The sequence below is a fragment of the Ahaetulla prasina genome, chromosome 2 (assembly GCF_028640845.1).
Source record: "Ahaetulla prasina isolate Xishuangbanna chromosome 2, ASM2864084v1, whole genome shotgun sequence".
Lineage (NCBI taxonomy): Eukaryota > Metazoa > Chordata > Lepidosauria > Squamata > Colubridae > Ahaetulla > Ahaetulla prasina.
This window is the reverse complement of record NC_080540.1, coordinates 13,743,788-13,759,603: the sequence shown is the minus strand read 5'-3', so window position 1 is coordinate 13,759,603 and position 15,816 is coordinate 13,743,788. Positions and strand designations below refer to the sequence as shown.

General features: G+C 43.0%; 1 protein-coding gene across 1 annotated transcript in view; it reads left to right on the top strand.

Moving 5' to 3' along the window:
- Positions 1-10,383: 10,383 nt before the first annotated feature.
- The window catches only part of EHMT2 (euchromatic histone lysine methyltransferase 2), a 53,381-nt gene continuing 47,948 nt past the window's right edge, over positions 10,384-15,816 (top strand). The window contains exons 1-3 of the mRNA XM_058171726.1: positions 10,384-10,587; positions 11,284-11,523; positions 14,243-14,562. Of these exons, the coding sequence (XP_058027709.1) occupies positions 10,446-10,587; positions 11,284-11,523; positions 14,243-14,562 (702 nt within the window). The 5' untranslated portion in view covers positions 10,384-10,445. The remainder of the gene's footprint in view (positions 10,588-11,283; positions 11,524-14,242; positions 14,563-15,816) is intronic.

Here is a 15,816-nt window from a genome sequence, read left to right as displayed (position 1 = left end):
CAAATACGCTATTTTTTGTCCTGTCTTCTGAAAAGGAGACTGAGAGTTCTCTGTCTTTTGCATCATAATCGCAGTCTTCACTCTGGATTGGTATTCAGTGGGACTTGCCAGTATCCTTTTATCAAATCCAAAGGGGAGAGAGACTTGGCTCCCCCTAAAATAAATCATCCAAAAATTCATCCATTCTGGACATCGGGTAACCATCAAATTTTCCTGCTCTGATTATCTGTCTAAAATAAACCCAAAAGCATGCCTCGCCATTCTAATTTGGCACCAAAACAATGAGAGAGCACCTGTCATCTACAGATGATTTTTATCATGTTATCATCTAGAGCAGGGGTCTCCAACCTTGGCAACTTTAAGCCTGGAGGACTTCCAACTCCCAGAATTCCCCAGCCACCTTTGCTGGCTGGGGAATTTTGGGAGTTGAAGTCCGCCAGGCTTAAAGTTGCCAAGGTTGAGACCCCTGATCTGGAGCATTTATTTTTCAGTCTGTAACATTCCTTTTAGCCATTCAGGAATCCTGTAGGGATGCTGTATGATCGGTGGGGTTTCCCCTGGCTCTATCTTGTGTTTAACTTGAAGAGTGGTTAGAATGCAGTATTGCAGGCTAACTCTGCTCACTGCCAGAAGTTCGATCCTGACTGGTTCAAGGTTGATTCAGCCTTCCATCCTTCTAAGATCGATAAAATTTTATTTATTTATTTATTTATTATTTATGTGTGTGTGTATATCAATATATATGAGTGTGTGTATTTCAATACATATGTATGTGCATCCTCCCCCCTCTCTTTATATGTGTTTGTGTGTATATACCTAGTTAGGATAATGAAACATCTGCAAGAAAACAAGCAAACTCAGAGAGCATCATTATCAGGGGTGAAATGCTACCGGTTTGAACCGGTTTCTCCAAACCGTTATTTTTGACGATCAGCTGTGCCGCATGGTTTATATTAGCAGGAAATCCTGCTTTCTAGCAAAGCTAAATCGCATCGCACAGCTGTTCCTCCCCCCCCCTGTTGTTTTACTTACCTAGTGAAGTCTTCTTTTTCCGCACACAGGGTGTGTTTGGTGTATATTGTGCATGCGCGCGCTGTATGCTTTTGGCGTGAGCTGGCATGCACATGCGCAGCATACTTTTGACGCGGAAGCGCAGGCAGCAAACCAGTGGTGATCCGCAGAGGATTTCACTACTCACCATTATATATATGTAATATATACACACACACACACACAAACAAATGTGTAAAATCACAATAGAAACAAATTATTACTAAAACTGAAAGATGGGAAGCAATAGAACAGAATATAAGGGGGGGGGGAGCGGGAACTGGGAGTTGCTATTGGTCAATCAGCTCCCTTCAGTTTGATGCTCCCCTATTGGGGTCCCGAGCCAACTGACCGAGCCAGGTCTTCAGGCTCTTGCAGGCAGTCAGGAGGATGAGAGCCTATCTCACCTCAGGCCCTTCTGGACTCTACCAGCTGAAATTCCTTGACTGATGGGTTCCGCAGCACGCTCACTTTAACAGCACCAGTGGGGCAGGCCTGCCCCATATGGGTGAGCTGCTTCTCAGGTAACCTGGACCCCTTGTCCATGTCAGTGTTTGATATAAGTTTTGGTATCGTGTCTGGTTTCCTTAAGCAGGACATTGGCTGAGCAAACTCAGCAAAACCTACGCTCTGCAAGGACCAAACTCCCTTTCTTTTGCATCCTTTCTAAACCAAGATTTGTTTTCTTTTCATTTGGCGTGTATTAAATTGCCACCGTCACTTGTGTGGTTGCTGCTTGTGTCAGAGACCCCACTCTTTGGCTATCCCGCTTCTGCCACCCCTTTGTCACAGGTTCTTTTATCGATAAAAATAGATAAAATCTATGTAAACCTATTTTAAAATCTCAAAATCAGCCGGGTCCCAAAACCCCAGAGAGCCAACAGGAGCATCCTTGGCCTTTAGACAAGACACTTACACAAACACAAGCACTCAATGGCTGGTGCTTACAGTTCTTACACACTTCCCCAGGTCTGCTCCTAAGAACTGTGAATTGTCCTTTAGCAGTAGGCCTCACAAATCGTAATAGTCTAGTACCGTGATGGCGAACACAGTGCCCTCTGATGGCCTAGGAACCATCACCCCAGTTCAGCTCCGCTGCACATGCAGAGGGGCGTGGGGGGGCGGTGAGGGGAAGGCACATGTGCATGGGGGTGGGGCATGTGTGAGGGGCGGGGCGCATGCAGAGGGCTGTGTGCACATGCACAGGGTGGCATGTGCATGCATGTTTGAAGGGCGCATGTGCATGCAGGGGGCTAAGCACATGCAGGGGCTGCGCATGCATGCGTGGTGTGGGGCGCATGTGGGGGGCCGTGCACACATGTGCGGGGCAAATGCAGGAGGCCCCAAGCGCATGCATGGGGGACCATGCATGCATTGCATTTGGTGGGTTTGGGCACACGCGTGTGGATTAGCGCTGACATGCGCGCTTCGAACACTCCGTCCGGAAAAGGTTAGCCATCACTGGTCTAGTATTACCATTAGTAGACTACTGCAATTTGTGAAGCTTAGTATTGAAGGACAATATTCCTGTCTATTAGCCCTAGGCTAGGGGTCTCCAACCTTGACAACTTTAAGCCTGGAGGACTTCAACTCCCAGAATTCCCCAGCCAGCTTTTAGCGTAGAAGCTAAAAGATATTGGACTAAAATACACACATGGTTGGAAAAAATCATTTTAGAGCATATAGATTTTAAACCAGAAGTCTTTCTACTTGGGATCATACCAGAAATTTATAATAGAGAAGTGAGATATTTGATGGTAAATATCATAAGAGCAGCTAGAATAGTGTTTGCTAAAAATTGGAAAAGTGAGAAAATACCTTTGCAAAATGAAATAATTAGGAAAATAATGGAATGTGCTGAAATTGAGTAAATTGACATTTGAAATAAGAGAACAGGAAGAAAAGCAATATTATAAGATATGGGATATATTTTATCAATGGCTAGAAGGGAAGATATGTTAGTAAAGATTGGAGAAAGAATACTATTAATTGAAATATTAAAATGAATGGTGTAAAACAATAGAATTAATGATGTTACCAGATAAAATATTCATTAGCGGATATGCATATGGAATGAGAAAAATAAAGGTATAGCCATTGGTTAATTTAAAGTTCTGGATACAAGATGGTGACGATATAAATTTAGATAAATTAAGAATATTTATAAATTGTGAAGGCACAAGAGATTGGTAATCACCCCGCCGACACACAATATTGGGATTGAAAATGTTTTCACGTATATGTGTCTTGTCTTAAAAGAAAATAAAACATTTTTGTATTAAAAAAAAGAAACACTGTGCCAAAGGAACAGAAATCTGTAAGAAACTTAGAACCAGCCATGATTTGTAGAACATAGTCCCGTTTGTGGATCTAGAACCAGCAATAAATAAATCCAGTGAAAGTCAACATATATATGAGCATGCTAAAAAGTATGTTTTGATTGTGGTTCTGACATGCTAACTGTAAAGCTCAGCTAACAAGTTGGGGGCAATTAAATGGGAGCAATTAAACACAATCCATCCAACGTTATCAACAGCACTTTGAAGTTTGCTGCTTAGAATAGAATAACAGGTTGGAAGGGATCTTGGAGGTCTTCTAGTCCAACCCCCTGCTCAAGCAGGAAACCTTATGCCTGTGATGGCGAACCAATTGCACACGTGCCACAGCTGGCATGCGGAGCCCTCTCTGGCGTGCGAGCTGTTGCCCAGTTAAGTTCTACTGCGCACGTGCGCACCTCCCGTTGGCCAGCCGATTTTCAGGTCTCTGCCGGGCATACGTGGGGAGGTGAGGCCCATGTGGGAGACGTGCGCATGCGGGGCGGGGGGTCACAGCACATGTGTGGGGGTGGGGGGAACGGTGCAGGGCCCCCTCGCGGCCAATTTTTGGTCCCAGGAGGCTCCAGGGAGGCCTACTAGGCCCAAAATGGGGCGGGAGGGTCGTGTGCACACGTGCAGCGGGAGCGCGGGGGTGTTGCATGTGCATGCGCAGGGGAAGGGGCATGGGGGGGTGTCATGTATGCATTGCATTATGGGTGTTGGCACGCTTTCAGCATGCGACGACAGAAAGGTTAGCCGTCACTGCCCTATACCATTTCAGACAAATGGTTGTCCAATCTTTTCTTAAAAACTTCCAGTGTTGCAGCATTCACAACTTCTGGAGGCAAGTTGTTCCACTGATTAATTGTTCTAACTGTCAGGAAATTTCTCCTTAGTTCTAAGTTGCTTCTCTCCTTGATTAGTTTCCATCCATTGCTTCTTGTTCTACCCTCAAGTGCTTTGGAGAATAGGTTGACTCCCTCTTCTTTGTGGCAACCCCTGAGATACTGCTATCGTGTCACCCCTAGTCCTTCTTTTCATTAATACCCAATTCCAGCAAGGCCACAGGCTGCCATGATGCCAAAATAAAAATTCTTAATGCAGTTGTCCATCCTCTTACATTCAAAGCACCATCAAAGAAGCAAAACTCAGATTTTTTTTAAAAAATGAGTTTTGATGGCAAGAATTAGGGTATTCCATCCTTTCTTTATTAATGTTAATTTAGGTTTCCTGGAAGCTTGTGAATTTCTTTCCCAAAATGGTTGCATGATGGATTAAGAATCTGTGTATTCCCTATGCCTTTAAGAGAATATGTGTTCAGATGTGCTCCTCCATTTTTTTTCAGCCGTAGCCCGTTCTCTCATTGTGATGTCATCAAGCAGCTGCTACTATCACCTATTTGCATCCTGATATTGAATACACAATATAGTTAATTTATGGAGTCCTTAGTATTTTCTGAGTTTGCTTGCTTGCAGGTGTTTCATGCAATTGGGTAACATCATCGGTGCAAGTGAACGTGGGGTTTGCTCCTTATTTATATACAGCAATTTGTCCTGCCAATGTTGGTGGCAATATGCGTTCCATTCCTGAGGTATTGTTTGAAACAGAAAGCAGAAGACAGTGCCTTAATTAAGGAACTACTAAGGAGAAAAACACATCCCCATCAACATCGGCACAGCAAGTTACTGTAGCGGGAAGCAAACCCCACACTCACTAGCAGCACTAAGATGATGGGAAGATCTCAAACGACATAACCTCGAAGCACTGCAATCACTGTTGTTAAGTGAATCACTGCAGCTGTTAAGTTAATAAGACGGTTGTTAAGGGATTCTGGCTTCCCTATTGACTTTGCCTATCAGGAAGTCGCAAAATATGATTGCGTGTATCCCTGGGACGCTGCAGCTGTCATAAATATGAGTCAATGGCCAAGCACCTGATTTTTTTATTTATTTTATTTAAAAAGTTTTTTATTAATAATTCAAATTAAAAACAATGGACATGGTTTAATGTCCCTGGTTTTAAACATTGTTGTCAAATTTAAGCTAATAAATGATAATACACTTCTTTATCTTTATACAAATTTACATTACTTCTTACATGTCAAGTATGTAGGTTAATTCTTCTTAAACAGCTACATCCATACTTAATATAATAATAATAATAACAACAACAACAACAACAACAACAGAGTTGAAGGGACCAAGTCCAACCCCCTGCCCAGGCAGGAAACCCTACACCATTTCAGACAAATGGTTATCCAACATTTTCTTAACTATTTCCAGTGTTGGAACATTCACAACTTCTGGAGGCAAGCTGATTAATCGTTCTAACTGTCAGGAAATGTCTCCTTAGTTCTAAGTTGCTTCTCTCCTTGATTCGTTTCTACCCATTGCTTCTTGTCCTGCCTTCAGGTGCTTTGGAGAATAGTTTGACTCCCTCTTCTTTGTGGCAACTCCTGAGATATTAGAACACTACTTTCATGTCTCCCCTAGTCCTTTTCATTAAGCTAGACATACCGAGTTCCTGCAATCGTTCTTCATATATTTTAGCCTCCAGTCCTTTAATCATCTTTGTTGCTCTTCTCTGCACTCTTTCTAGAGTCTCAATATCTTTTTTACATCGTGGCGACCAAAACTGAATGCAATATTTCAAGTGAGGCCTTACCAAGGCATTAGAATAGAATAGAATAGAATAGAATTTTATTGGCCAAGTGTGATTGGACACACAAGGAATTTGTCTTGGTGCATATGCTCTCAGTGTACATAAAAGAAAAGATACGTTCATCAAGGTACAACATTTACAACACAATTGATAATCAATATATCAATATAAATCATAAGGATTGCCAGCAACAAGTTATAGTCATACAGTCATAAGTGGAAAGAGATTGGTGATGGGAAGACGAGAAGAATATAGTGCAGATTCAGTAAATAGTCTGACAGTGTTGAGGGAATTATTTGTTTAGCAGAGTGATGGCCTTCGGGAAAAACTGTTCTTGTGTCTAGTTGTTCTGGTGTGCAGTGCTCTATAGCGTCGTTTTGAGGTAGGAGTTGAAACAGTTTATGTCCAGGATGCGAGGGATCTGCAAATATTTTCACGGCCCTCTTCTTGATTCTGCAGTATACAGGTCCTCAATGGAAGGCAAGTTGGTAGCAATTATTTTTCTGCAGTTCTAATTATCCTCTGAAGTCTGTGTTTTCTTGTTGGGTTGCAGAACCGAACCAGACAGTTATAGAGGTGCAAATGACAGACTCAATAATTCCTCTGTAGAATTGGATCAGCAGCTCCTTGGGCAGTTTGAGCTTACTGAGTTGGCGCACCTCCCGCTGGCCAGCCGATTTTCAGGTCTCTGCCGGGCATACGTGGGAGGTGAGGCCCATGTGGGAGACGTGCGCATGCGGGGCGGGGGTCACAGCACATGTGTGGGGTGGGGAACGGTGCAGGGCCCCTCATACAATTTTGGTCCCAGGAGGCTCCAGGAGGCCTACTAGGCCCAAAATGGGGCGGGAGGGTCGTGTGCACACGTGCAGTGGGAGCACGGGGGTGTTGTATGTGCATGCACAGGGGAAGGGGCATGGGGGGGTGTCATGTATGCATTGCATTATGGGTGTTGGCACGCTTTCAGCATGCGACGACAAAAAGGTTAGCTGTCACTGCCCTATACCATTTCAGACAAATGGTTGTCCAATCTTTTCTTAAAAACTTCCAGTGTTGCAGCATTCACAACTTCTGGAGGCAAGTTGTTCCACTGATTAATTGTTCTAACTGTCAGGAAATGTCTCCTTAGTTCTAAGTTGCTTCTCTCCTTGATTAGTTTCCATCCATTGCTTCTTGTTCTACCCTCAAGTGCTTTGGAGAATAGGTTGACTTCCTCTTCTTTGTGGCAGCCCCTGAGATACCGGAACACTGCTATCGTGTCACCCCTAGTCCTTCTTTTCATTAATACCCAATTCCAGCAAGGCCACAGGCTGCCATGATGCCAAAATAAAAATTCTTAATGCAGTTGTCCATCCTCTTACATTCAAAGCACCATCAAAGAAGCAAAACTCAGATTTTTAAAAAAAAATGAGTTTTGATGGCAAGAATTAGGGTATTCCGTCCTTTCTTTATTAATGTTAATTTAGGTTTCCTGGAAGCTTGTGAATTTCTTTCCCAAAATGGTTGCATGATGGATTAAGAATCTGTGTATTCCCTATGCCTTTAAGAGAATATGTGTTCAGATGTGCTCCTCCATTTTTTTTCAGCCGTAGCCCGTTCTCTCATTGTGATGTCATCAAGCAGCTGCTACTATCACCTATTTGCATCCTGATATTGAATACACAATATAGTTAATTTATGGAGTCCTTAGTATTTTCTGAGTTTGCTTGCTTGCAGGTGTTTCATGCAACTGGGTAACATCATCGGTGCAAGTGAACGTGGGGTTTGCTCCTTATTTATATACAGCAATTTGCAATTTGTCCTGCCAATGTTGGTGGCAATATGTGTTCCATTCCTGAGGTATTGTTTGAAACAGAAAGCAGAAGACAGTGCCTTAATTAAGGAACTACTAAGGAGAAAAACACATCCCCATCAACATCGGCACAGCAAGTTACTGTAGCGGGAAGCAAACCCCACACTCACTAGCAGCACTAAGATGATGGGAAGATCTCAAACGACATAACCTCGAAGCACTGCAATCACTGTTGTTAAGTGAATCACTGCAGCTGTTAAGTTAATAAGACGGTTGTTAAGGGATTCTGGCTTCCCTATTGACTTTGCCTATTAGGAAGTCGCAAAATATGATTGCGTGTATCCCTGGGACGCTGCAGCTGTCATAAATATGAGTCAATGGCCAAGCACCTGATTTATTTATTTATTTTTATTTAAAAAGTTTTTTATTAATAATTCAAATTAAAAACAATGGACATGGTTTAATGTCCCTGGTTTTAAACATTGTTGTCAAATTTAAGCTAATAAATGATAATACTTTATCTTTATACAAATTTACATTACTTCTTACATGTCAAGTATGTAGGTTAATTCTTCTTAAACAGCTACATCCATACTTAATATAATAATAATAATAACAACAACAACAACAACAGAGTTAGAAGGGACCAAGTCCAACCCCCTGCCCAGGCAGGAAACCCTACACCATTTCAGACAAATGGTTATCCAACATTTTCTTAACTATTTCCAGTGTTGGAGCATTCACAACTTCTGGAGGCAAGCTGATTAATCGTTCTAACTGTCAGGAAATGTCTCCTTAGTTCTAAGTTGCTTCTCTCCTTGATTCGTTTCTACCCATTGCTTCTTGTCCTGCCTTCAGGTGCTTTGGAGAATAGTTTGACTCCCTCTTCTTTGTGGCAACTCCTGAGATATTAGAACACTACTTTCATGTCTCCCCTAGTCCTTTTCATTAAGCTAGACATACCGAGTTCCTGCAATCGTTCTTCATATATTTTAGCCTCCAGTCCTTTAATCATCTTTGTTGTTCTTCTCTGCACTCTTTCTAGAGTCTCAGTATCTTTTTTACATCGTGGCGACCAAAATTGAATGCAATATTTCAAGTGAGGCCTTACCAAGGCATTATAAAGTGGTATTAATGTTTCACGTGATCTTGATTCTATCCCTTTGTTTATGCAGCCCAGAACTGTGTTGGCTTTATATATATAATCATATCTCACATACAACTTTAACATACATTGACACCTGGTTTTTTTTATCATGTAAGAGTGGGGACAAGAACCAATCATAAGCTACTTTTTTCCCTGCTGTTGTAATTTTAAACAGTCACTAAACAAATGCTTTTAAATCAAGGATTTAAAGAGAGTTAGGAGAATTCTTACTATCGTCACTATTTAGAAGCAACAAAAGGGCTATGATGGATGTTTTGAATTATTGAAAAATCAATAAGGCAAAATGGGAAGGGCCTAAATAAAGCCATCTTGTATTATTGTAGGGATTGGGTTGATAGAACAGGTGAACGGGGCTTAGGTCAGGGGTCTGCAAACTTGGCTCTTTTAAGACTTGTGGACTTCAACTCCCAGAATTCCTGCGAAGCTGGCTGAGGAACTCTGGGAGTTGAAGTCCACAAGTCTTAAAAGAGCCAAGTTTGCAGACCCCTGGCTTAGGTAATTGACAATAAATTATACTTTAAATTGGCTGGAGGGCTTGAATCATTCCTCTACGGGGGAAATGGGTCAGAAGACTTCTAACATATTTGCTCAAGTTGGAGAGAAATTAAAGAGGAAAAAAACCAAACTTGAGGTGGTTCCTGCTGAAGAAGAAGGGGTCTGTATCTGAAGGCTTGTTTTAGTGTAGCACACTTTGAGAAAGTTGGTGTTTTCAGTTGCTGGGTTTGCATTGCATGCTAGCCTACAATTCAATCATGGTTTTTAAAATATGCCACAATTTGGGATTGTGCAGAATCTTATAAGCTAAACACAGTGGTGATTGTTCCTATAACATACTAAACCAGGGGTTCTGGGAGTTGAAGTCCTCCAGGCTTAAAGTTGCCAAGGTTGGAGACCCCTGTACTAAACCATAACCAACCAAGGACACAATAGGTTAGTGTGTTTTGTGGCTTATGTCTGTAATATATTAGGAAATGTTGAATGGAGGTTCGTTGATTATTGGGGGATGATTAAATAGCTGAGACTCAAGTCTGATTATAATCCATCTATCACCATGTTTTCCTACAAGAGTAGATTGCATGCTTGCGATTGGGAGCAAAATATATGTGCATACGTATAAATTAGCGGTTTAAAGATAAAAGCATGTTTTGAAATAAAAGGTACAGTCTCCTTCAACCCATTTTAGAACCCTAAAAACACATCTAATATGTTGGCCCCATCAACTTGGGTGATCTGGAGCAGGGGTCTCCAACCTTGGCAACTTTAAGACTTGTGGACTTCAGCTCCCAGAGTTCCTCAGCCAGCAAAGCTGGCTGAGGAACTCTGGGAGCTAAAGTCCATAAGTCTTAAAGTTGCCAAAGTTGGAGACCCCTGATCTGGAGAAGTCATTGATATAGGCTGACGGTTATCTCCTCTGTAATGAACCATGGTGAAATAAACCACGATTTATTTAAGTTTTAAATTTATGTATGTAAGTCCAGGTAAACATTTGCAAATTAATCTTAACTTGAGTTTTGAATTGCTGTTTCTTTTTCCCCCTCAGGATGATGCCCATCGGGGATTAGAGGGGGCATCCGCTCTGGGGGAAGTTGAAGCAGGCGAAATAGGTAAGTTTTATGGAAGTCCAAGATTAGAAGTTTGGGAAAGAAGGGGCTGCTTTCCTCTACAGCTCTGATTTTTGAACCCTGTTGACTCCAGAACCCTCTTGGGCCCTAAGAGCTGGGGTGAAATGCTCCCGGTTCGGACCGGATCGCCCGATCTGGTAGCAATGGCAGCGGGTGGTTCAGAGAACTGGTAGCAAAAATCCCTGAACCCCACCCCCCAGCTAAACCGCAGGATCATCAGAGGTGTTTTTGTTTTGTTTTTTTACTTTTAAAAGCATTTTTTCTTCGGCCGAAAAATGCTTTTAAAAGTTAAAAAAAAAAGCCTCTGATGATCAGGCAACTCAGCTGGGATCGCCAGAGGAGCCTTTTAAAAGCATTTTTTCCACAACCTCCTTGGCTGAAAAGCTTGTTAAAAATGCTTTTAAAAGCCTCTGATGATCCTAGGTGAGCCACGCGATCATCAGAGGCTTTTTTTTTTTACTTTTAAAAGCATTTTTTCCACAACCTCCTTGGCTGAAGAGGTTGTAAAAAAATGCTTTTAAAAGCCTCTGATGATCCCAGGTGAGCCACGCGGTCATCAGAGGCTTTTTTTTTTACTTTTAAAAGCATTTTTTCTACAAGCCACGCCGACAGAATTGGTAGTAACAAATTTTACATTTCACCCCTGCCTAAGAGCCTTGTGTCTATGTCTTTTTCAAGATCCTGAACCCTCCAAAGAGGACTTGGAAGTCTCGTCGGGAGCCTTGTCTCCTCGGAAGCCCAAAAGCACCTTGGGAGGAGTAGGGGACAGCCTCCTGGTCTCGAACCGAAATGGGGATGATGGAGTCTGGACGCAAGCGACGGGAAGCGGAAAAGAAGGAGGGTGTTTGTCTCCAGAATCAGAAGGCCTCTTGGCCGGCTCAAACTCTAGTCCCACCCCAGGGAGCAAAGGCCTACCTGGTGAGTTTGGGAAGGGGATTGGTGACGGAATTTCAGTAGAAAGGTGATTTTTCTTTGTGGAAAAACAACAACAACAAGGATTCTCCAGATCAGGGGTCTCCAACCTTGGTTCCTTTAAGACTTGTGGACTTCAACTCCCAGAGTCCCTCAGCCAGCAAAGCTGAGGGACTCTGGGAGTTGAAGTCCACAAGTCTTAAAGGGACCAAGGTTGGAGACCCCTGATCCAGATGATTTTTTGGGGGCATTATTATGAGGAAGCCTTGTAAGGCTACTATTGAATGACTTCGGTTGGGTGTTGTGCTGTTTTGCATCTCTATTCTCTGATTGGTGTTGCACCGGCTGCCGGCTGATTTAGAAGCTCCCCTGAAAATTCGGTATCATATGTTAAGAGGTTGTCTTGGACGAGGGGGATCCAGGTATAAGTCTGCTCTCAGCTACGTGTTTATTAGATAATTTTTTAAAAAAATAAAAAAAATATTGTTTTAATGTGATACACAATCTGACAAACACACGTATAAATATTTCCTATTTCTAAATAGCGTTTCTTAGTGGTCTTCTTTCGCTTTTATACCCCCCCATATCACATTTCCCCCCATATCACATTTCCCCCCATATCACATTTCTTATGTTATTTTCTTTCTTATCCCCTTTTCTTTATTTACATTAAATTATCTAATACTAATAGCTTTACTTTTCTAGATTCTTATATATTTATTATTTACATATTGTACATTTCTAATACACTAGGAAAAAAAGTTATTAGATAACTTTTATTCATACATATTTAATATTATTTGCGGCCTGAGCCAGCCAGGGTGGAATATGGAGGGGAGAGCACAATAACACAAGATATAAAGATTGTTAGGGGAAAACCCCAATGTAGTCAATCCAAGTGGAAATGTCTATGCAGGACACCTGCGCTCAAATCCTCTATAGCAGGGGTCTCCAACCTTGACAACTTTAAGACTTGTGGACTTCAACTCCCAGAATTCCTTAGCCAGGTTTGCTGGCTGAGGTATTCTGGGAGTTGAAGTCCCCAAGTCTTAAAGTGCCAAGTTTGGAGACCTCAGCTCTATAGAGCCAAAGGCTTGTTGAAGAAGACTAATTTTACTGGTTCATGAACTGCAACAAGAGAGGCATTTATGAGCCGGGTTGGCGGAGTGGTTTGAGTGCAGTACTGCAGGCTACTTCTGCTGACTGCTGGCTGCCTGCAATTTGGCAGTTCAAATCTCACCAGGCTGAAGGTTGACTCAGTCTTCCATCCTTCTGAGGTGGGTAAAATGAGGACCCAGATTGTTGGGGGCCATATGCTGACTCTGTAATCCGCTTAGGACTGTAAAGCACTGTAAAGAGGTATATAAGTCTAAGTGCTATTGCTATTTTGTGTGGAACCGTCCTATGGCTTTTCTGTATCTCCATCTCAGCTGCATCCTGCTGCACCGGTTGGGGGGATTGGGAGTGGGAGGCACCGTATATCGGTGGTTCTCCTCCTATCTCTCTGACCGGTCGCAGACGGTGTTGACAGGGGGGCAGAGGTCGACTGCGAGGGGCCTCACTTGTGGGGTCCCTCAGGGGTCGATTCTCTCGCCCCTGCTGTTCAACATCTACATGAAGCCGCTGGGTGAGATCATCAGTGGTTTCGGTGAGATACCAGCAGTATTGCGCTGATGACACCAGCTGTACTTTTCACCGGGCCACCCCAATGAAGTTGTTGAAGTGCTGTCCCGGTGTTTGGAAGCCGTCACGGGTCTGGATGGGGAGAAACAGGCTCAAGCTTAATCCCTCCAAGACCAGGTGGCTGTGGATGCCGGCATCCCGATTCAGTCAGCTGCAGCCGCAGCTGGCTGTTGAGGCAGTTATTGGCCCCAAAGGATAGGGTGCGCAACTTAGGTGTCCTCCTGGATGATCGGCTGTCGTTTGAAGATCATCATGGCGGCTCAGGAGGGCCTTCCACCAGGTTCGCCTGGTTGCGTTCGCCTTCCTTGATCGAGATGCCTTATGCACAGTCACTCACTCGTACCTCTCGCTTGGATTACTGTAATGCTCTCTACATGGGCTCCCCTTGAAGTGCACTCGGAGGCTCAGTTAGTCAGAATGCAGCTGCGCTGGTGATAGAGGAGCTACCCGTGGCTCCCATGTAACACCGCTCCTGCGCAGACTGCACTGGCTGCCTGTGGCCTTCGAGTGCACTTTAAGGTGTTGGTTACGACCTTTAAAGCGCTCCATGGCTTAGGACCTGGGTACTTACGGGACCGCCTGCTGTTACCACATGCCTCCCACCGACCCGTCATCCCATAGAGGACTTCTCAGGGTGCCGTCAAGCAAACAATGTCGGCTGGCGGCCCCCAGGAAGGGCCTTCTCTGTGGGGCTCCACACTCTGGAACAGCTTCCCCGGTCTCGTCAAATACCTGACCTTCAGACATTCCGTACTGAAGACACATCTCTTTATTCAAAATTGGATTTTTAATGGGAAATTTTATTAATTTTTAAACGGGGTTTTTAGTTTATGGTAATTTTATTTTTAGGCTAATTTTAAATAAGTTTTTTAAATGATATTTTAACTTGTATATTTGTATTGCTGGTTTTATCTTGCCTGTACACCGCCCTGAGTCCTTCGGGAGAAGGGCGGTATAAAAATCAAATCAAATCAAATAAATAAATAAAATAATTCATGTAATCTAGACTGGGTGTCCTAACATCCCATCCCCTTCTCTTCAGGTCATGCCGCCAAGACGTTCCCATCATCCCCCAGCAAAACAGCTGGGCCCAGCCGAGCCAAGATGTCCCTTACCGGGACCAGCAAGTCCCCATCTTCTATCCAGAGTCTGGCTATGCGCTTACTAACTATGCCTGGATCACGTCTTCCAGGTGATTCTGGGTCTCCCACCACAGAAACCCCAACCCCAGCCCCAGATTCAGCTCCTGCTCCAGCAGTGGCCTCTCCTGCTGCTCAGCCTTCAGCATCAACCACTGAGGAAGTCAAACCCAAGGTTCACAGGGCTCGGAAAACAATGTCAAAGCCCAGCAGTGTACACCAGGTAGGCTTGCAAATGTAGCTTCTGCCCAGGGGTGGTCATTCAGAAGATCCGTTGGTTGATTATGTGTATACCAGTGTTCCTCAAAGTTGGTGGCTTTAAGATGTGTGAACTTCAACTCCCATAATTCCTCAGCCAGCTTGGTGACGGAGGAATTCTGGGATTTGAAATCCGCACATATCTCTGGAGTCAAAACAGCATTGTACATCAATGTTTTTCAACTTTGGCAGTTTTAAGATGGGTGGACTTCAACTCCCAGAATTTCTCAGCCAGCTTGCTGACTGAGGAATTCTGGGAGTTGAAGTCCGCACATCTTTAAAGTTGCCACAGTTGAGAATCATTGATGTACAATGATGTTTTGGCTCCAGAGAGAGATGTACTTGGAGATTGGGTTGTCTTTGTTGATGGGGATAAGGATAGGTTACAGTAACATATTATTTCAGCAAGGCATTTATTAAACAACTCGGTCCAGAGAAATTCCTATATCAGTGTGAAAATTAACCAACAATGACAAATCTTTACATAATGAAGAACAACTCTTTCATAGAATAGAATAGAATAGAATAGAATAGAATAGAATAGAATAGAATAGAATAGAATAGAATAGAATAGAATAGAATAGAATAGAATTTTTATTGGCCAAGTGTGATTGGACACACAAGGAATTTGTCTTGGTGCATATGCTCTCAGTGTACATAAAAGAAAAAATACGTTCATCAAGGTACAACATTTACAACACAATTGATGGTCAATATATCAATATAAATCATAAGGATTGCCAGCAACAAGTTATAGTCATACAGTCATAAATGGAAAGAGATTGGTGATGGGAACGATGAGAAGATTAATAGTAGTGCAGATTCAGTAAATAGTTTGACAGTGTTGATGGAATTATTTGTTTAGCAGAGTGATGGCCTTCGGGAAAAAACTGTTCTTGTGTCTAGTTGTTCTGGTGTGCAGTGCTCTATAGCGTCGTTTTGAGGGTAGGAGTTGAAACAGTTTATGTCCAGGATGCGAGGGGTCTGTAGATATTTTCACGGCCCTCTTCTTGATTCGTGCAGTATACTCAATGGAAGGCAGGTTGGTAGCAATTATTTTTTCTGCAGTTCTAATTATCCTCTGAAGTCTGTGTTTTTCTTGTTGGGTTGCAGAACCGAACCAGACAGTTATAGAGGTGCAAATGACAGACTCAATAATTCCTCTGTAGAACTGAATCAGCAGCTCCTTGGGCAGTTTGAGCTTACTGAGTTGGCGCAG